Source organism: Stegodyphus dumicola, chromosome 8 (assembly GCF_044657685.1).
Source record: "Stegodyphus dumicola isolate Sdum_Otavi_A_Nest chromosome 8, ASM4465768v1".
Lineage (NCBI taxonomy): Eukaryota > Metazoa > Arthropoda > Arachnida > Araneae > Eresidae > Stegodyphus > Stegodyphus dumicola.
Window position 1 is genome coordinate 110,864,408 of NC_140775.1, and position 21,991 is coordinate 110,886,398.

Genomic DNA, 21,991 nt, shown 5'->3' on the forward strand with positions numbered 1-21,991 from the left:
CTCTTCAGAATTAGAAAGTCTTTTTGATATAATTGAAACTCTTATTTAAATAATATAATTATAATAATAAAGGAAACTAAGCAGGATCAAATTAGCTAAGGAAGAGTGCAATTTGCTGTGTTAAATGAATTTTTTCTGAAGCTAAGTCTTTCTGTCTTCCTTCTGTTTTGTCAACAAAAGAGACCAGTATTAGCAACATACCACTCCATATAAATATGTTCTGGAGCTTCACTTATTGTTTAGCAGGGGTGTTTGTGCTCCGGGGATTTTGAACTTTGATACCCGGAAATTCCGGGGATCGTCGTTCAAAAGGAAGTAGGAATAATAATGAATTATTTATTTTGATTTTGGTAATTTTGTTTGCTTTGAAAGCAGAAAACGCAAGGTCAGTGTGTGTGGTGAAAACTTTTCCTTTCTTTCTCCAAAGGCAGTGATAATGCGTGAAAAGGGAGAAAGAACTTCTTTTTTGTTCTTTCCTTATTGCAAGTTATGACTCATTTCCCCGGTTCTCGGATATTCTCTTCTGGATTCTTTTCGGCAAGTAGGCGTGGCAGAAAAAAAAAGGGAGAGACTTCGTTCGACCAGATGTGCGATCACGTGACTCTGGGTTCAAAGGTCTTATCTCTCCTGGCGTGGCGCTAATAAGTAGAGAAGGGGGATTTTCGCCGTGTTAGCTATTTGTCATTGATTGCTTCTCAGCTTTTTTTTCTCCGCTGTGTAAAATTTTTGTTTCATTTATTGATGCACGTGTAAATTTTTCGTTTCGTTTATTGAAATATTTTTTTATTTATGTATGCAAGAGAATTTCACTATGAAATTTCTCGATATAAATAGTGATATTATACAATTAGAAGAAGGTGTCCGGAATGCATTTAGGTGGAATTGGATTGAACAGAGAAATGGTAATGGGGATACCATCGGCACATGGTGCAAGAAAATAAATGTTGGCTGGACAAGCATATTGTGTTTTTTGTAACTCACTGCTGAAGTATGGTGGGGAAGGATTCAAGGCTTTCACAAATCATTCTAAAACTGTGACGCACACAAAATATTCAAAGTGCATTAGACATTCAATGACTTTAAGTAATTATGCTAATTCAAAAAATACTGATGACTTACTGGAGACTGATGCTCGGCCATTGGATATAGTGACAAGAAGAGCACGCCAAAAGGTATTAATAACTTCATTTATCGCCGAGAATTCTCTTTCTTTCAATGTAGCTCCCAATTTAAATGAACTCTGCAAACAGTTGAGCCGTGATCAGACGGCACTAAACTTGTTGGAAATGTCCAGGACTACTGCATGTTATAAGATGAAATATGGGTTCGCAAAAACTATTAAGGAAAATATCATTAAAACTTTAAAGGAGACTCCATTTTCTCTAAATTTGGATGAAAGTACTAGCAATGCTCAAGAAAGTATACTGGCAATATTGGTGCAGTTTTATGACAACAATCAAAATGAAGTTGTAGTTCATCATTTTGCATCTCTAAAGAGGGAATCTTCCAATTCAGAAGCTGTTTTTAAAGCAGTTGTTAATACTATTGAAGATAATAATATTCCATGGGCAAACTTAATTAGTGTATTAATGGACTCATGTAACACCATGCGTGGAAAAAAAAAAGGTGTTGAAACCAGACTACGATCAAACGAAGCACCCCACTTATTAGATATTGATGGTGACACATGTTACACAGCTAATAACTGTGCAAAAAAATTTGCTTAATGTTTTGATAGATACTTAGAAGATTTGTTTGTTGACATCTATTTTGATATGAAAAGCTGCAGTAAAAGAGAAAATTTTTTTTAAAAATCTGTGAATCCCTTGCCATTAAAAAACTTAAGCCCTTAAGAGACCAGACCATAGGTGGGTGTACATTTTATGTGTTTTAGAAAGAATCAAAGATCTGTGGGATGCTCTTATTGCATTTTATTTTCACTACTTGGATAAAACTGATAAAGGGAATTATTTTTCTTATGTTGAAACTGTATACAATAAAAGAAACATTTCTGCAGCTCAGAAAAAAAATTGTTGAAGAGGTGTATTCTTGCTTGCATTCCCAACAACTCACAAAGGATGCTTTAGCTCGGAAAAAAAGAATACTAAATGGGTTATTTGTTATGCAAAACAAAACTTTATTGCATATGGCATTATATTCAGCAGTATTACCAGAGTTCAACACATATATTAAATTATTTGAAACAAAAAAACCAATGCTTCATTTAATACATTCCAGTATTTATAAATTGATGGCAAAATTTTTCTCTTTTTTTATGAAGCCAGAAAATATAGAGTGCACATCTTATAATGATTTATTAAAGGTTGATGTCACAAATCCAGAATTCCATCTACCTACCAAAGTAATATTTACTGGTGCAGAAGCTTCCACTCTTCTGAAGAAATTATCAAAAAATCATCCAATAGCAAAAGAATTCCAAATTTCACTGATGAAAGCTTATACTAATACAACACAGCATATGAAACAAAAATTACCCCTTAAAAATTCATATCTAATTAGTTTTACAGCATTAGATCCAGAGCTAAGAGGTAAAACCAGTACAATATTAGCTTTTGAAAAATTATCATTTTTATGTCCCATATTTTTAGTGATAATGGAAAGTCAAAAGGAGAAGCTGAAATAAGGTTATACCAGAGTGATATTGATATCACCAAAGAAATGCTCTACACATCTGATGAAAGTGGAAATCAAGTCAAGTGTACAATTGATAAATATTGGTCTAAAGTTTTTAATTTAAAAGATGATTTCACAAATGATTATAAGTATCCTACATTGGCTAAATTGGTCAAAGCCTGCCTTAGCTGCTTCCATGGCCCATTAGTGGAAAGTGCATTCAACTTAATGGATACACTTGTCACTGACTATAGAACCTCTCTTAAGATTGATTCCCTAGATGCAGTGCAGACTATTAAATATGATTTAATGGCTTCTAAAGAAACCTCATGTGAAAAATATGGCTCAAAAAATCCAATGACTGATCCAATTCACAAAGATCTCTTACTGAATATGAACAGAAGTTGGAAAACATATCAAGAGGACTTAAAAACATGTATTTCAGATGAGTCACCTATAAAAGTCTCTGAAAAACCTTCTACATTAGCAGAAAAGCAAACTGCTTCTACCTCTGCATGTGCAGTTCTCGGAAATTTCTTCAACTGTAAATGAGGAAAATAAAAGTCAACCTTCCTGCAATTATGAAGTTCACCACAAAAGAAAGACAAGCCCACAAACATCAGAAAATTAAAAAAAAAAAAAAAGCAGCAGAAATTAGATAATTTTTTTGAAAGAATTAATTCAGGTAATTTAAAATATTTACATAAAATGTAGTAGTTTATATGTTTGAAAATTTATGGTCATTAATTTCGCAAAGAAAGTAATTCATTGAACTTTTATGATTAGGTCATTCAATACTTCATAATTGTAATTTTTCATTTCTCCCCCCCCCCTTCTCGAAACTCCAAAATGTCGGTAGTATGTCCGTAAAAGTTTCAGGGGATTTTTTGGGGTCCCACAAACACCCCTGGTTTAGATCAGATAAAAAAGTATTAGCCTCCCTCATCTTTACAACCACTCAAAGACTGAAAGTGTCTTTGTGCCTAATGCAAATCAATATACAGTGGAAACTCGAGATATGAGTTTAATTTGTTCCAGCATTGAGCTCGTATAGTGAACTTCTCGTATCTAGAAACAAACTTCCCTACTGAAAATAATGGAAATCTAGTTCGTCCGTTCCGCACCTCAAAAAATCTCATTACCATCTTATCTTCAGTCAACGTATCTGGTGTTTTTTGGAGAAGGTCTCCAATTACAGATTCTTAATTTAGCGCAAATGATAGCTTCCGACATCGAAACGCCTTTTAACTTCTTCTCGTCAATCCACACCTACAACAGTTTTTCTATCTATGATTCCTTTCTTAATTTCAATGGCCATGGCTTTCTCCTTTTTCTTTGCTGCACTATCTGAGGCATCAGTCTTCTTGGGAGGCATTGTGAAATAATTATTTTCATGTTAAATGTAAAAAGCAGTTAACTCACAAGCGCACAAACATGTAGATCAAAGAACACTGAGTGATCAGACGAGAGGATTCCCCGAGTCGAGCCGGATCAGGAAATGGCACCATGCATACCAACAGCCGGGCCTATTGCTCATATTTAGAGACAAAGTTTTTACTCGTACTTTCCTCGTGTCTCGAATTTCTCATATATAGAGGTGCTCATATTTCGAGGTTCGACTGTATGAAGAATATTTCTGCCAGAATTTGTCATAAATCCTGTCTATATACTTGCTGCAATATACACTGATGTTCAAACTTAAGAGAATTTTCATATTTGGTTAATTATCTCAATGTGAGAATGAACATAAAAAACAATGAACTCGGAAGTGCAGAAACTCGTAGATCAAAGAATACTGAGTGATCTGACGAAGGTATTCCCCGAGTCGGATCGGGAAATGCGCCATGCATACCAACAGCCTGGCTCATTGCTTGTTACTCGAGTCAGTGCTCGTATTTAGAGACAAATTTTTTGCTCATAATTTCCTCTTATCTCGAATTTCTCATGTATAGAGGAGCTCGTATCTCAAGGTTCCACTGTATTGTAATTGACAATGGTGTGATCTTCTAGCCAGCAGGGGTTTGAAAGTGACATATAAGCATTTCACTTAATCTGGAAAAAAATTTTTGCTTTTACAGCACACCTGCTTTTTCTAGAGTGTTGTATTTTCCATACCTGAAGTTTGTAAAAAAGAAAGTTTCTGGAGCCCCTGAAGTCTGGATATTAGCATTCCAGATTTTGAATGGCCGGATTTCAAGTTTAAAATATTTTTATTGAAAGTATTTTTTTTTTAAATCAGTCACCTATTTTACTTTTTCGAAGAGAAAATGAATAAAAATAAAAGTAAGTCAACTGAATTTATAGATAAGTGAGACTAAATACAGATGTTCTGACATTAAGATAAAAACTAAATAAAATGGAAATAAAGGGTTTTTGGTGTGTTGCACTACATGAGTATTTGTGTAACAAAATTTAACATGTATCACAAAATAGAGAGTTGAACATAATGTATTACATAAGAAAAGCTGAGCTCCTTGAAATCTTAAGTGCCATCAGCAAGATTTAAAACTAATTTTGTGAATAAGCTATTGAAAAGAGCTTGCTAACTTTTTGTTTTTCTTAACACTTACTACTACTAAGGAGGTAAAACATCAAAATTGTTGCAGTGAGACTACTAAGCGGGCACAGCCAGACAATTCTGATACTTCTAACATTTGTGCTTTACTTAAATACTCTGCTAAAATTTGCATCTTCTGGAATGGCTGAGTAGAAATGAGAATGAAGGGGGGAAAATAGACAAGAGCAGTAAATTTACTGCTGCTTGTATGACAGTAACTAGCTGAAATATAGGTTCTGTGCTCAGGTAGCGAGCATATTTTTTTTTTTTTTTTAACATTCAGAGCTTATTCCCAATGCAAAAGGCATAACCTAAACGGTGAAAGTTCCAAACCATGCTGGCATTTCTGATTGCCCCCTTTGAACATTACCCACCATGTCCTTACACCTGGGTGGTGAGCATTAATTGGTTCCTCCGTGAGTGCAGTCTGCCACCACATCTTCCTACTGAGTCACTATTCTCCCGCATACTTGCAATACCCTACACTAATGAGGCTGTGTATGTTCCCTGATATATTATAATATGCCACCTTAGCTGAAATGCCTGGCATAGCCAAACTGAAGAAGCTTGAGGAAATGGGAATAGTTTTTTTTTTTTTTTTTTTTTTTAATCTTAAGTTTGCAGAGATTTTCCTCATATTTTGGTTAAAGGTGAATATTGCAAAATTTTACCAAACTGAAATAAAAGGAAAGCTGAACGTAAAACTACCGCTGTGTAATGGTTTTAGTAGAAATGCTACTTGCTTTGTTATTGGTTATGTCCCCTTCCCGCCTCCCTCCGAAATGACTTTTCAGAAAATTACCTTTCACCTTTGGCTGATTGTTTTCACCATTTTTGAAATATTTGCAAAAAAATAACAGAAAATGCACTTAAAATTCTGTTTTAAAGGTTCTACAATGTTCTTAAAAGTGAACAAACATGGTTTTGAACTGATGGGAGAAGAAAGGAACAACTATGTGAACTTAAGATGAGTGATGTGATTTCAAAGTTGAAACTGCAAAAATATCAACTCTGTATAAACTCTGTGGGATAGTTTTTCGAAATGTTATATAGACAGTGTTTTTAAAGGTCAAGTAAGAAAAATTTCATCAAAATTGAAATAAGCTGCTGATTTTTATGAATTATACACATGCAAATATACAAACAGGCACTTCTTTATATATTTAGAGGATTTTAATGAATCTTAACTAGTGTAATTTCATGGTAGTAATTAAGAATAACTGAAATGAATCTGCATTTATTCTTTTAAATCAATTAGTTTGTTAATTCATAACAGAATAATTTAAAAAGAAAAATTAAATATATTAATGCTTTGCTGAATGACAAAACCCTGTCACATTGAAGATGAAAGCATTTTAACTCTCTGAGTGCCATGACCGGCTTTATCCGATCATGAGATTTTTTGTCTATATTAGCTTATAATTTAAGATATTTTGCTTTCTTATTTTCTATAATAATATAAATGTCATCTTAATGAATGTAAGTTTGTAAAAATAGGGACTAAAATATGTAACAATATGAATCTAGCTAATAAATACTGTTTAAATACAAATCTTCATGACAGATCCCAAAACCCGGGCCACTCAGAGGGTTAAATTCCTGAGTGTGTTTATTAAATTCTAATGACGGATATTTTGCGAGTGGCAACATATTTATTTTATTATGGTAATTTTTCCGATTAAATTTGAAACATATATTTCTTACGCTTTGCAGAGTGGCAGCACAAAGCTTTACCAGTGACTGATGATACCTATCCGCATTTGTATCTGATGATACCGCAGTGTAATATTGAACCTAATTTGAAGAATTTTAGTAACAGAAGTTTATCTTCAACTCCATAATGAGTAAAATGGAACTATAATCATTGATTTTCATTAAAAATCTCTTCAGTATTTCATTTCATTAAAATTGTGATTCAGTGTTTTGATCCTTTATAATCATCTACCATATTTCCCTCTTTTGTAAGGAATGTTTCTTCAGGTAACTGGCCCTAAAGTGAAACAGTTTTGATAACATTGAATATCTGCTTATTGTTATAGTTTTTCATCTTGTGTTTTTCTCTTCCTATCTAAAATTCTTGTTTAAATATTTATTTGTAGATTCTCTTATTTTCTAATCCAATGCTCTTTTTAAACCATAAATCAGCCAATAATATTAAACACATCCTGAAAATAAGTTCCATCTTAGAATTCTGCTGCAGCAATTGTAAAGAAGAGGTTCCATCCTGAATGCTACAGTCAATTTTCAAAGTAGAGGTACCAGCTGGAGACAGATTTGTAGGGTTTAAAGTCTTTGTAGTGGATGGTGGTAAATTCTAAGAAAATCAGTTTATCTACTACATATAAAGTGCAGTCCATACTCAAGTTGACATTTTTAAATTTGTGAACTCCAATTCCATTTTTTAATTTGTGATCTATGGCAGTGAACAAATTATAAATTATAATTGTGTGGAGATAGGTGTTGCAGTTTAATGGAGGGTGGGACAGTATACACAGTGAGAAATGCAGTGGGTGACTGTCTGAGCTGACTGAATACCTGATCCTTGCAGAGGAAGCAAAGGCTAAAAGAACAAGCCACTCTTAGAACTTGCAGTTTCTTTTCTAGAAATTTCCTGGTCGCTGACTCATAGCATTATATCTGTTGAGTGCAGTTTTCCAAGTTTTATGTCTAGTGGGTAGTTATTATAAATGCTGGCAGCAAATAATGAACTTGGCCATAAGTGCTTTGCATTGAAGCTTAGACATAGTAACATAAGGAGGAGGATAAGTTCTTAAGTTGCATTGTGACTGAGGGTGAGAGATGCTTGTTACAAGATTCCTGAAACAGAATGGAAATCTGTGACTTGGTGGTAAATGTCATTACTATTAATGATAATGAAACCAAACATGCTGTTAAATTATTCCATAACCAGTGCTTAACATTGCATCCAGTAGTGTAAAAATTCTGCTATTGTACCATGCTCTGAAATTCTACTTTCTATCTTAGGATAGAAAATCTGTGCCATTAACAATAAAAATTTTTCTACAGAATGATTTTTCAAACTAGTATCTTCTATTTCTCTCCTCAACCATATGCATTTTTCATTGTAAAATCATACCATTTGAAAAAGAAAACAGTTCATTTGTAGAAGTGTATTAGTTTATGGAATGGGTGGTAAGTTCTCCAATTTATGACTTGATTAGTATTTAGAAATACTTTCATGTAATTTCAAGTTGAAAATATCTGTGGAAGAGAAACATATTATGACGATGTGATCTCAAAAGTAAAAAATAAAACAATTCTTGCTGTTCTAGGCATATCATTACTATGGAATCTTTCGATTAAGTTTAATCATTGCCAAAGTGGTCCTCTTTCAGTGCAGAGTGTGATCTAAGAAGCTTGGTATGGTTGGTTGCATAATTTTAACATTTCTATCAGACTTTGTGAAAATTGGGATTTTTTTTTTAAATCTTAGATTCAGTTTCAGGCTCTTTGATTTTATTTACATGATTTTCCTTGTAAGAGGCTTTTAGTATGTTGTTGTTGTTGTTTTGTACATGGAACAATGGTTGTCAAAGCCTACTCCAAAGAGAGGTTGGACTTCTATTTTCTACCACCCCGTTTTGAGGGAGATCACCACAGGGGGATCTTGGTGTCTTCCACCCCTCTCCCCTTCCACCAATCTGCACGAGAGGATTTTCAACTCAACGCATATTTAGAGTGCCTCCATGCTGCACCGACACTCTACATTTACAAACATTCATGTCTTTTCAGGGATTCGAACAGAGGCTCTTCGGTACCGTACTAGGCTCCTCTAACCACTATACCGTCTAGACAACAGTCTGCTACTATGTATGAAAATTTTAAATGATCTACAGATCATGTAGCTAATACAGTAGAGTTTCGCAAACTTGACTCCCAATGTCGCGACATGCCATATAACTCGACAACTTTTTTGGAACTTTTTTATGATATCTGTAGGTCAAACAGAGATATTACATACAGCACATATAATTATTATTTATGCATATGTGTATTTATATATGTGCGGTACATAATGTTGAGTTTGCATGACTCTACTGTACTTTGAATCTGGTATGTTTGCTCTAAAAATTTCCATGCAGTATCTTGTTTGATTAAGACATGTGAACTTGTAAATAAATCATCATGAATGAACACTTTGCTCGAAGAGTGCTATTCGAATAAGTTGCATTGTTGACAAAGATTATAATCTAAGTCTTTTGCAGAAACCACATTTGAAGGAGAATTGTGAAGAAATTCTCCTGAAAGTTTCAAGCGAGTCCCATAGACCATTTCAGATGGAGATGATTTAGTATCATATTTAATGCCATAATATTCAGTATTCTAATGCAGTGCTCCGCAACTGGTGTGACGCGGCACACTGGTGTGCCATGAGTAGGATATATGTGTGCCGCAATCAAATACATGTATTTGACATTTTGCAATTTTTTATCATGTATTTAATACACAATGACAATTTCCCCCCCTTAATAATGTCTATTTTAAATGTTTTTATATATTTCACTGTTGTGTGGTTGTGTGTGTGATTGTAAGTGTGTCAGCATTTGAATTTTTTCGGCACTTCCTTGATAACTCGGAACTCAAAAATATATAACTTTTTTTAAGCGCAGGTATCACATTGATAATTATTATGATTGCATATAAATAAATATGTTATGGTTTTATAATTGTATATTTTTCAAATTAAAAACAAAAATTTATTGTAAATTTTGTGTATAAATCAATACATGTATACAGTAGCTTTTGGTGTGCCACGAAATTCCAGAAAAATTTTTTGTGCGTCGCAGGTGAGAAAAGGTTGCGGAGCACTGCTCTAATGGATGCTTTTAGTTGTCAGTGCATGTGTTTTCCCATGCTGTTACAAATTGGATGAAAGGCAATAGTTCTTGTTTTGTAAGTTTCTGGGAATTTTGTGAGTGATCTAAACAATTCAGTTTCGAAGTTTGTACCACTATCAATCGTTATGATATCAGATACTCGAAATCTAGCAATCCATCCAGAGTGAGAAGTCTCACCTACAGTTTCATCAGTTTGGTTAATTATTGGTAAAGCTTCCAGCCACCTAGTGAATATATCTGTGCAAGTTAAAATGTATCTGTAGTCTTTTGATAGTGGAAGTGGGCATCTATATGTGTATGACTGGATTTGGAATCAGGTGACATAAATGTACCAAGAGGACTTCTAGTGTGCCGATGAATCTTAGTTTTTTGGTGCATTAAAAACAATTTTTGCGCCAATTCTTTACATCACTATGAAATGATTTCCATATAAATAGAGTTTTTTTTTTTTTTTTTTTTTTTGGTAGGTTTGCAGTTGCTTTTAAATCTGGTTAAGATAGGTTGTGTAATGTTTAAAAAACTTGAAATCTGAACTTCTTAGGAGCATATGGTCGAAACTTTTTTGAAGCTATATCACAATAACTAAGAGGAAAATTAAAGACAAATTTAATTGCCTTAAAACAAGACCAGTATCAGATTTGAGAAAGGGTATGCAGCTTGCTATCTTTTTCCAAAGGATGAGCCATTTCATCATAATCAACAGCTTGAGGTGATTAAATTTCTGAAATTCTTGAAAAAGCATCTGCTACTGTATCATTATACAGTACACTCCCGATTATCCACGGAATTGGGTGGCGCGGCCGCCGCGGATAATAAAAATCGTGGATAATATGAAAAAAGCTAAAAAGGGGTATAGCAAAAGAGAAAACAGTCATTCCAACTTTGAAAAATTGTTTTATGTACAATAAAACATAAAATAAACAGCAGGAAATGTTTAATTAACGCTTAATATTTTAGTATATCACTCAAAACTAACCTAAAAAGCATTTTGTTAATGAAAACAGAAAAGTGCTTTGTACTTATGAGAGGCATCAAGGATACACAGAAAAATTAATATATATGTACTGTTTTAGTACTGTAATGTATTATGTAATTACAAAAGCATAAAAGTAAAACTACACCTTTTTGAAGAAATCAGTTATTTGTGTTAGCTTCTTGCTTTGGAAGCATTTTCTCTTGATTCGAAATTGCATTTTTCATAGCATAAGTATCTCAGCCAACTCCATGTCGTCTTGTTCTTCTAAATAGCTCAGCAGTCTGTCGACTTGTTGCAAAGCCGCTTGAGTCTTCCGCATCTGCACAGTGGGCTCTTCTTCGCCTTCACTTTGCTATCCTTCACTCTCGGTCTCTCCCCTTGCTTTCTTCACAATTTCGTCATCTGTCAAATGTTCGAAGCCAGGTTCGTTGATGTTACACTCCAACCACTCATTAATGTTTTCAGCATCGACGTTCTCAAAACCCGGAACTGTTTTCACCATATCAGCAAGAGTTACCGTAAGTGTGTCTACATCTTCATTCTCTTCTTCACAACTCAAAGGGGTTAGGTTGTTGTTGGCTTCAACATTAGGCATGAGTTTTCTCCATGATTTTATAAGGGTTGACGATTTCACTGAGCCCTATGCAGATGCAATATCGTAGATGCTGTCCAAGATTGTGTAGGGTTTCCAAAACTCTTTCAGATCATAACCTTCTTCAATTTTGATCATTAGCCAGCTTGGTTCAGTATGTTCTCTTCATTGTTGCAATGACTCCTTGGTTCATGGGTTGGATTAGCGCAGTAACGCTTTGGAGGAGAAATTTTGCAAAAATTTGTCCATCAGAAGACTTTAGCACGCCTGTTGCTGGGTGAGAAGGTGCGTTGTCGATCAATAGCACAGCTTTTTTAGGCAAGTTTTTCGATTTAAGATGTTTACACACTTGAAGAACAAAGATTTTTTTGAACCATTCTTGAAAAATGTTTCAGTTTATCCATCCTTTTTTTCGGTTAAAGTAATCAAAGGGCAAATTTTCTATCCTTGTACCTTTGAAAGATCTCGGTTATTTTGACTTTCCAATGACAACAAGTCTAAGTTTATGTCTACCGGTACCGTTACTGCAAGACATTATAGTGATCCTTTCCTTGCTGCTTTTATGACCCGCCGCTTTACTTTCACTTTCAAATGTTAAAGTGCGAGTGGGAAGACATTTCCACAAAAGTCCCGATTTGTCGGCAGTATAAATTTGTTCAAAAGATAGCTCTTCTTTTAAAACAAATTCTTCAAATTCATGGTGGAAATCGTCGGCTGCTTGTTGGTCACTACTAAGTTTCTCCCTATGAAGTTCCATTTCTCAAACTCCATGTCGCTGCTTAAAGTGAGTCAACCAGCCAGAAGACGCATGAAAATTTCCTTTCAGGCCTAACAACTCGAAAAAGGTTTTTGCCTTTGCCCCAATGATAGGACTATTTCCAGAAGTACCCTCTTTTCGAACTTGAGCTAACTACTGTGTCAGTGCCGTGTCTAGCTCATCAAAGGTAGAACCCTTCATAGTTTTTCGTGTTTTCATTGCGGAAGCACTGTCCGACATTGATGCAAAGTTCACCAGTTTATCTTTTTGCTTTAGAATGTCGCGCACTGTTGTTTCCGCGATTCCGTAATCCAATTCCATCTGCTGCCTTGTAGCGCCGTTTGCTACTTTGAAAATTAATTCTAGTTTTTGCGCAATCGTCAACACAACCTTCTTTTGTTTTCCCGACATTTTAAATTGGTAACGAAAAACACAAAACCAAAAAGCACAAGCACTGAACACAATAAAAGGTAAGAAATTAACTCCGACCAGTTCGCAAACACTATCAGGCTTAAACTAACAATGGCGAGTGGGAGGAAGTGGATGTGTCAGTAAGATTAAGACGAGAGAGAGTGGTGGAGTGGGCACTGCAAGGATGAGTAAGAAATCACTTACTCATCAGAGGGAAAGGTTCCGAGAAGGCCTGGGATATTTTTGCTATAAATAAGCACGATGTTAGCAAATTTAACATTTCGCTCAGTTTTGTGAACATTTTTATTTTCTTTGCTTTACGCTTGTTAAAAAAAAAAAACTGTGCGGCAGACGCACAAAGTCTAAACCGACTAATTGCTGAACACCTGGCTCAGGAAACGAAAGAACACCACCTGTCTCAGGAAGCGAAAGAAGAACACCTGGCTCAGGAAGCGAGAGAATAACGCCTGGCTCAGGAAGCGAGAGAAGAACGCCTGGCTCAGGAAGCAAGAGAAGAATGCCTGGCTAAGGAAGCGAGAAAAGAATGTCTGGCTCGAGAAACAAGGGCATATGAATTTGAAAAATCAAGTAATACAAGATAGAGAGTTAATAGCAGATATAGTAGAAACGAGCAACAAAATCCAGTTGTCACAAATTACTCCAAAGTTTGATGAAAAAAAGGATGAAATGGGACTGTATTTCATAAATTTTGAGAGAAGGGCTGAAAGGGCTCAGGTTCCTAAGAAAGATTTGGTGGCTTATCTTTCGGGTGTTTTACCTACCGAAATCTCTAATATGTTAGCCAGAGAACCACCTGAAAATGCAACTAAGTACAAATATGTGAAAAATCTAATCTTAAGAAGATATAAACTTAACAGTGAAAGGCTGAGATCAAATGATTCCTAAAAAATCTTGGAAAAATTATTCTCATGAACTATAGTTATTTTTCGAATTGGATTGCGGATTTAGAAAGTAAGACATTTGAGAATATGAAAGATTTAATAGTTACCAAGCAAATTAAATATAGGGTTCCAATGGAGGTAAAAGATTATTTTCTCAACCAACGGATGAAATTAAAAACTCTGTATGAGCTAGCAGAAAAATTAGACAAGTATGAGAATATTAAACAGAGCTTTAAGAAGAAAAATCCTAGAAAACAAGGTTTTAAACTTTAAGAAAGTCATCAAAATGTAACAAAATGCAAAGTAGTTATCATAGACAATCGTAAAGAAATCTTGAAAGATATTAATCCTAAACCTATAATTAAGACAGAATGTCCTAATAAAATTTATCAAAGGGAATTTGAGAAACAAAGACAACACCTTGTTGTTATGAATTTCGATCCCATTCCCCTCAGTGTGATAAACTCAGAATTTAAAAAACTGTTGCATCAAATGAAACTGTACCCTCAAATAAATTTTCCAAATATAGTTTTAAGGATATTTTGGCTCTATATACTAGCCTAGGTAAAGTAAATGGCTGTAGGATGCCCATACTTAGAAATACTAGTGCAACTTTGGGTTTAATTTTCCAAAAGTATGTACAGCCTTCCATGTATACGGGTGAAACTGTGTGGATACGAACACCCCTGGAAGAACATCTGGTGTGTTTACATTTGGCTGAGGTAGAGCTTGAATGTGATCTTGGTCATATAACAAAAGCTGCAGTCTTAAGAGATTCATTAGATCAAGGAAGGTATGTTCTAGGTAACAATGCCACTGCATTATTTAAAGAAGCAAAACAAGATGAAGTTCAAATTGGTATGATAAACACTGTATGATCTCATGGTCAACAGCGACGTCTGAAAGAAGCGGAAAATCTTGTCTCAACAGATGAGTTAAATTCTGAAATTGAACTTAATGACAAAGACACACTGACTGAAAATGAAAGCTTGCCTCCAGTGAAATATGAATGTTCTAAATTAAATCTGATAAAGGCCTCTTCAGAAATATTTATACAAGAACAAAAGGAGAGCGTCGAATTGAAGCCACTTTATGAAGAAGCTAAAATGCACAAGGTATATATATATTGAAAGGCCAAATGCTGTTTTTCAAAAAAGAAGATCTTGATGGAACACAAAGATTATAGATTGTTGTTTCTGAGAAATACCAAAAGCTGTTGATGACTATGTGTCATGAAGAAACAGCAGTCCATCTTGGTGCAACAAATACCAAAGATGCATTATTCAAAAAATTTTATTGGCCAAACTGTTACAAAGATGTTGAGAATTTTATTAAAACTTGCGACAAATGTCAAAGAATTGGAAAGCTGCAAGATAAAAAGGAAGCGACATTAAAAATTGTCTCTGTTATCACAGAAATATTTTCAAAAATAAATGTTGATGCTTGTGGGCCTCTGCCCGTGTTACCTTTAGGTAATGAGTATCTTATAACTTCAATCTGCATGTCTTCAAAATATCTGGATACAGTTCCTGTCGCAAATCTTTGTTCAACCACGATATATGATGTTTTCTTTCAAATTTTTAGTCGAATGGGATTTCCAAAAGAGGTGCAGACCGACCAAGCCACATCATTTATGAGTGCACTGACATTGAATTTCTTAGAAAAATTCGGAATTAAGGTTGTATGAAGTTCTGTTTACCATCCACAAAGCAATCCTGGAGAGAGGATGCATAGAACTTTAAAAAGAATTTGAGTCTTGCATTTGGAGCAGTGATCGCCAAACCGTTGATCGCGAGCTACTAGTAGCTCATAGGGACATTTTCGGTAGATTGTGTTAATGCTGCGGTTGTCTAACCTTGCTTCCTCCACTGAGCTGATGCTGACGAATACTGCTTGTTTCTCCCGTGGAACTGCCATTGTCAGCCTCATCTCATAGTTGAATGTATATGTATGAGGTTGTGCACATTATGATTTTTGTGTATATATTAGACACTTGCTAAGTGTGTAGTAAGATTTACTTATTGGTACCAAGCTAGGTCTGTTCTAATCATGGCATGTTCAAGCAAAAATTGAAAAACTTATTGCTTTCATTCAGAATGGGGAACTGATTACTTCTGTACCGAGGTAAAGGACAATTGGATCTGTTTACTGTGCTATGCAAGTGTATCAGTTCATAAGAAAGTAGTGAATTAAAAAAAAACTTCCAAGATTCCAAAAGGATTTCAATTGTTTGTCAAATCGTCTTTTATAAAGATTTATGCTGAAGAGTTTTTCTCCTTAGGTTATAGACCATTTTGATTTTCAAGAAGATAATACAGCAATAGAGTTGGAACTGATTGATATCTATGTGAGATTTTTTTTTTTAGTATGAAATTTATTAAAAACAAGTACAGAAACAGACTCTCTGATGAACACTTGGACAACTGTATTTGACTGGTAGCCACTACCTACTCTCCCAACACTAAAAAACTTGTTGATGGCAAAAAAGAGTTTCATCCTTCTGATTAAAGTTAATAAGTCTGATTAAAAAAACTGTCATTACATTTGTTATTTTATAAGTAACTACACTTCATTTTCTTTTTTAGTAAAATTCAATTTCAGTTTCGTTTTGTTCTATATAGTTTAATTAAAATTGATTTTATATTTACTAGAAATGCAAGTTTATAGGCAATAAACAAATGTGAGGTTTTTTTAAAAAAATTGGTAGCTCTTTTGGTTGGTAGCTCACAGAAGGATTCAAAAATAGCACATTAGCTCAGAAGCTTCATAAGTTTCGCGACCACTGGTCTAGAATCTGGTTCAGACTGGGATAAAATCTTACCTCAGGCTTTATTTGCCCTTCAAATCACCATTCATGACAGTACAGGTTTCTCGCCCGCAGAATTAGTTCATGGCAGAAACTTAAGAACTCCAATTATACTATTGTATGAAACATTAACTGGTAAAAAAGAAGAAGAAAATACTGTAGTGAACTATATTTTTCAACTAATGAATTGAATGAGAAGATGTCAAGAACGCATTGTCCAGCATATGGAAGAAACCAAAGAAAGGCAAAAACTCTGGTATGATCGTAAAGCCATAGAACATAAATTTCAAGAAGGAGACTTAGTTCTAGTTGTGGCTCCTTTCAAGCCAAACAAACTATCAATTAAATGGGTAGGTCCTCGAAAAATAGTTCAATATACATTAATATGCTGAAACTGTATTTTCAACAAGCAGAAAATATAAACTTGCTGTGTTTAGAAGACAGGATAAATGACTATGAAGATGAAATACCGATTCTAAATTATAGCTTGAAGTAGTATCCAGTTGAATTCACTATTATCTGAAAACCAACAAACTATTTAAAGTAGTTAATATACAAGTATTTCTATATTATCTCTAATGAACCAGGATATACTGACCTTACTGATGATATAGAACTAGAAGCAGAAAGATCTATATGTATGTATCGAATGTCTGCCAGACAAACCAAGATTTTAAAAACTGAAGTAGGAAAGATGATAAAATTCAAAATAATAGAACCGATTTTACCTCTTCACTCACACTGGTTGAAGTTCCTGGAAAAGAGGCAAGACCATGTATTGATTACCGTCGCTTAAACAAGGCAACTAGGACACAATATGTTCTCTTGCCAAACATTGAACATTTAGTAGAAAAAGTCATCTGCCAGATATATAACTGTTCTAGATCTTACTCGTGGGAAGAGCCCAGCTTTACGCTGCTTTTGTGACAAGTTTTGGAACATTTAAATCCTTAAGGTTACCATTCAGGCTAAAAAATGCACAATATGATTTTAGCTGTTTGATGGGAGCATTATTAAGAAACTGTGAAGATTTTGCTGTAAACTATAATGACAATGTTGCAGTATTCTCGCAAACCTGGAAAGAACATTTGAAGCACTTAGAACTTATTTTGGAGAAGATGAAAATTGTTAAACTGCATATTAAGCCTTCGAAATGTCAGTTTGCTCATACAGGTGATTGTGGTCGTCTGAATGAAATGCCGTCTGGGCCAATATGGTCTTCAAAGAGTTAAATTCAGAATAATACAACATTTTAAAATCATAAAATCGAATAAAACTACATTTTCCTTGAATTTAGAATATTAAGTTCTTTAAATTATTATTAATTGTTATTCACTTAATTATGTGCAATTTGTGAAATAATATATTTTAGCCCTTAATTTACCCATTTATTTGTTTCTTCCATTCACAATAAATATGTTATTAAAAAAAATTAATTTCTTATTTATGAATTGCATCTTACGTTATTCCTATTTTAATAGTTCATAAAAGTTTACCATCCATTCTCTGTTTTTCAGTTATTAGATGAAATGCTTGACAATGGATTTCCATTGGCAACAGAGTCAAATATATTGAAAGAAATGATAAAGCCTCCAAACATTCTACGTACCATAGCCAACACAGTGACAGGACGATCAAAGTTTGTATTTTATGTATTTACTAGTAATTTATTTGTCAAGCTTTACAAATCAAAGCACAGTATTTCATTTAATTGTATTGACAGTTTTTGATACTGAAGCTCTTTTAAGATAAATTTTTAGCTTATTAGTTATTACAAGTAATGAAAAAATAGTTTTTAAACACCTTAATTTATTTCATTGTACCTTATTTCTTTCATTGTACCTTGGAATTTTGTACATTACTCGCCGTAGTTGTTTTCCATAATGTCTTTTTCTTTTTCACCTTCTTCATTTTTCTTTACGAAATCTTAATATTTCTGAGCTTGTTTTTCTTTCACTTAAATTTTAATCTACTGTAATGTTTCATAATTCTTGTAGAAATGCTTTTAAATACAACTTAAACTGATGCTTTTAGCAGCTTCTAAGAAGAAAGCAAAGTGCATTTTAAATTTTGCTAACATCTAGCTGTCTGTTTCAAAAGTTTTTCCAAAAAAGCAATAAGCAGATATTCCTGTTGCACTTTACCATAATTAATTTCTTGGCTGTTTGAGCTAGTTGAAATTTTTTGCAAAGTGGGAAATTTTTTGATAAAACAGTAGCTATTTGTACTTGGTTTTGAATGTTAGCATACACCAAGTAAAAAAAAGGGGGTAGTTCTACATCTTCCATTCTGCTGGGCAGATTGACAAAATTCAACTTAACCAGGGAATCTCAGGAATGCGACTTAGGATATATATTGGATTGATATTTATTTATTATTATTCTGCCTGCTTCACCTCGCAAATGGGCACTACAGGTCAGTCATGTTATTTTGATCGTTGCACCAGTAATCTTTTTTGGTTGTTCATCTTTTCAACCTTATTATTAAAAGATTTAACATTAGTGTATTACTTTTGTTCGGTGCTCCAACTACAATTTTTTGAGTATGTTGGTTAAAATTAGCAAAAAGGGTTAGTCTAGAGATATTTACATATATACATGAATGGAGGCTGGCTGCCTTTATATTTTGTCAGGTGCCTAGACCTGGTTATCTGTTATGATTTTGTTTCTCTTAGAATAGACATACTCTGTGATGTTTCTGACACCCCGCTGTCCATAGTAATCCTGAAGATCTTTGAGGCAATATGATCCCTGGAGCTGAGGAAGGGATCTCTGATGGGAGGTGGGCAGTTGTGGATGTAATCTGAGATGTCTACTAAAGAAACTGAGGCACCGCAGGTGCATTTGATATTTGGATGGCAGAGCTTACTGAGGTACGTGGGAAATTTATCGTGGTTTATGAAGCTTGTTGTAGATAGAAGTCTGTTTTTGAGCCTCTTGGTGAAGACCGAAGATGGAATAGGTATGTTGACTGGTATCTGGGTCGTCCCAGCAAGCTTGCCAGATAGACATGAAGGCGCAGAAGGTCTTGTGTTTGGCAGCGAGTATGGAGAGTAGGGTCTCTAAGTTGATGAAAAGGTGACTTGTGGCTTCTTTAGCTAAAGAGTCGGCTCTTTGGTACCTTGATGACTACGTACCCAACATAGAGACACTTGTCACTTGTCTGGAAGAAGACAAGTAATAAGAAGACAGGGTAATAAGCACTTCTTTAATGAGGAGATGTGGAAAGTTTGCATGCCGTTCTTGTTCAGGGCTGATGAATGGAAAATTGGTGTTGCCTGCCCAGAGAGATGCCTTCTTTAAAGTGAGGGACTCAGCCTGGAAAACTGAGGTGTGGTCGCTAAATCTGAACCGCGCTGAGTTAATTTCTGTATTGTTATGTAAAGCAATATAGGTTGCACCTACTTGCTTTCTGAAACTAGAGTCATCAGAAAAGATTTCTAAGTCCTGTCCTTGGTAGATGTTTAAGCCATTTTAGATCTTTCATGAGCGCTGGGTGGCCGAAAGTATAGTTTCATTGTGGTTCTAAGGAGCGCTGGTCTAATGAATGAGGAGTCATCAAGCTGGAAGGAGTCTTTAAAATGAATTAATCTTCAATTTCTGCTTTGAGATCTAGGAAGAGAACCCCTGCTAGGATTTGAAGAACTGCTGTGGGTGTAGTAGTGAAGCACTTAGTGATCTTGAGAAGGCTGATGCGTTGAATTTGGAGTAGCTTTGGACAAACCCTTACCGTGCCAGTCATCCAGATGGGAGAGCCATAAAGGATAATCCTTTCAATGCCCCACAGATAGAGTTTTTTCAAAAGTTTCTCTTTTAGGTTCCATTTGTTTGTGATGATGTGATTTAAGCTGTAAATAATATTGCAGGTTTTATCTCGTATCATCATTAAGTGCGATACCCAGGTGAGTTTTCTATCAAGTAAGAATCCTTGATATTTTAAAGTATCTTCATTTTTTAGTGCTCGACTCGGCCATTTTATACAGGGTGGACTATTTGTAAGTTTATTACCCTTTGGAAAGGTGATAATTTTTGTTTTATCGATGCTGAATTTAAGCTTGAGTTTGAGGCTCCAGTTAGCAATAAGATCTAATGCCCTTTTTGCTTTGTCTTCTATTTCAGTGCGATTACCTCCTTGAATAATTAGGGTAAAGTTGTCGGTGTAGGCCTGGATTTGTGCGTTTCTTTCCAAATCTAGATCTAGTGCAGTATTTGCAATGAAATTCCACGGTATTGGGTCAATGCTGCGCCTTTGTAGAACACTGACTGGATGACTACTGACTGGACGTGGATGACACTGACCCCGTCTCACTGATAAGTGACTGCTTATGATCTGAAAGAGATTCTTAGGACACTAAAGATATTTGAATTAGTCCCTGAGGGCTGGCCATCAGAGTTGGTTAAAGGCCGAGGCCACGTCTAAGGAGATACACTTGTGTGGAGACTTCACTGCTTGTTTGCTTGTGGAGACTTCGTTGCTCGGTGTATTTGCTCTACGTCTAAGGAGATACACTTGTGTGGAGACTTCGCTGCTTGTTATGGTGTATTTGCTCTTGCAGATTGTGAAGAGCGTCAATGGTGCTCTTTCCCTTCATGAAGCTATATTGCACTTTGTTCATGAGGTGGTTTTTCTTCAGGTTGAAAGTGTGACATCTAGTTATTAGTTTGTCTAGGACTTTTCCCCAGGCAGAGAGAAGACAGGTAGGTCTATATGCATTCGGATGTTTACTGTCTTTGCCCTCTTTCTTGAAAAGAACAAGCTAAGCATTCTTCCAGGCATCTGGAAAGTAGCTTTTTTGAAGGCATGCATTAGAGAGATATGTTAGTTCGTCTTGCAATCGTTTGCGATTCTCAACTCTTTGATGAAGTCTATATTGAGTTTGTCCAAGCCTGGGGCTTTGTTTCTTTTAGTAGTTTCTATGATCTTTCGAATTTCTGTGGTAGTAAAAAGGGGATCAATTGGGAAGTTTGGAGGCCTGCTTGCTGATCCCCTTACCTCCCTGTGATGTTGGGTGTCTTCGTCTTGAGTTTCATAGGGAAATTTATGTTTGAGAATTTCTCTAATAGTGTCTTCAACTGAAGCTGTGGTTGTCTCATCTCGTTTGAGTATTGAACTTAGTTGTAGGGGTCCTAGGCTTTTGCTTTTATCATAGTAGGACCTGAATGGGGAAGAGATCTGGAGATTTTCCCAAAATGTGTCCCAGGAGGCTTTTTTGGTCTCAAAGATCTTTTGTCTATAAAAGCTTGTTCTCTTTTGTAGTTGACTCTGTTTTTAGTGTGCATGTTTCCTGAGGTGTGATGGTACTGCCGCCGTAGAGCTCGTATATTTTTTTCTTGTAATCACGAGATCCTGATTCCATGATGGGTTGCTTCTATAATGCTTGTTGTTCTTATTTGAATTACCAACTTTTTTAGTATGCTCATAATTTTCATGGATGAGTTTCGTGGTGATCTCTATGTGCTTAATTATTTCCGTGATAGTATGTGGTAGTGAAATTGCA

At 35.0% G+C, this 21,991-nt stretch overlaps 1 protein-coding gene across 2 annotated transcripts in view; it reads left to right on the forward strand.

The window, feature by feature from the left end:
* cm (AP-3 complex subunit carmine) overlaps positions 1-21,991 on the forward strand; it is a 93,846-nt gene that overhangs the window by 19,676 nt on the left and 52,179 nt on the right. For both annotated transcript variants that reach the window (XM_085822274.1, XM_085822275.1), the window contains one exon: positions 18,012-18,133. In XM_085822274.1, coding sequence (XP_085678400.1) covers positions 18,012-18,133 — 122 coding nt within the window. The remainder of the gene's footprint in view (positions 1-18,011; positions 18,134-21,991) is intronic.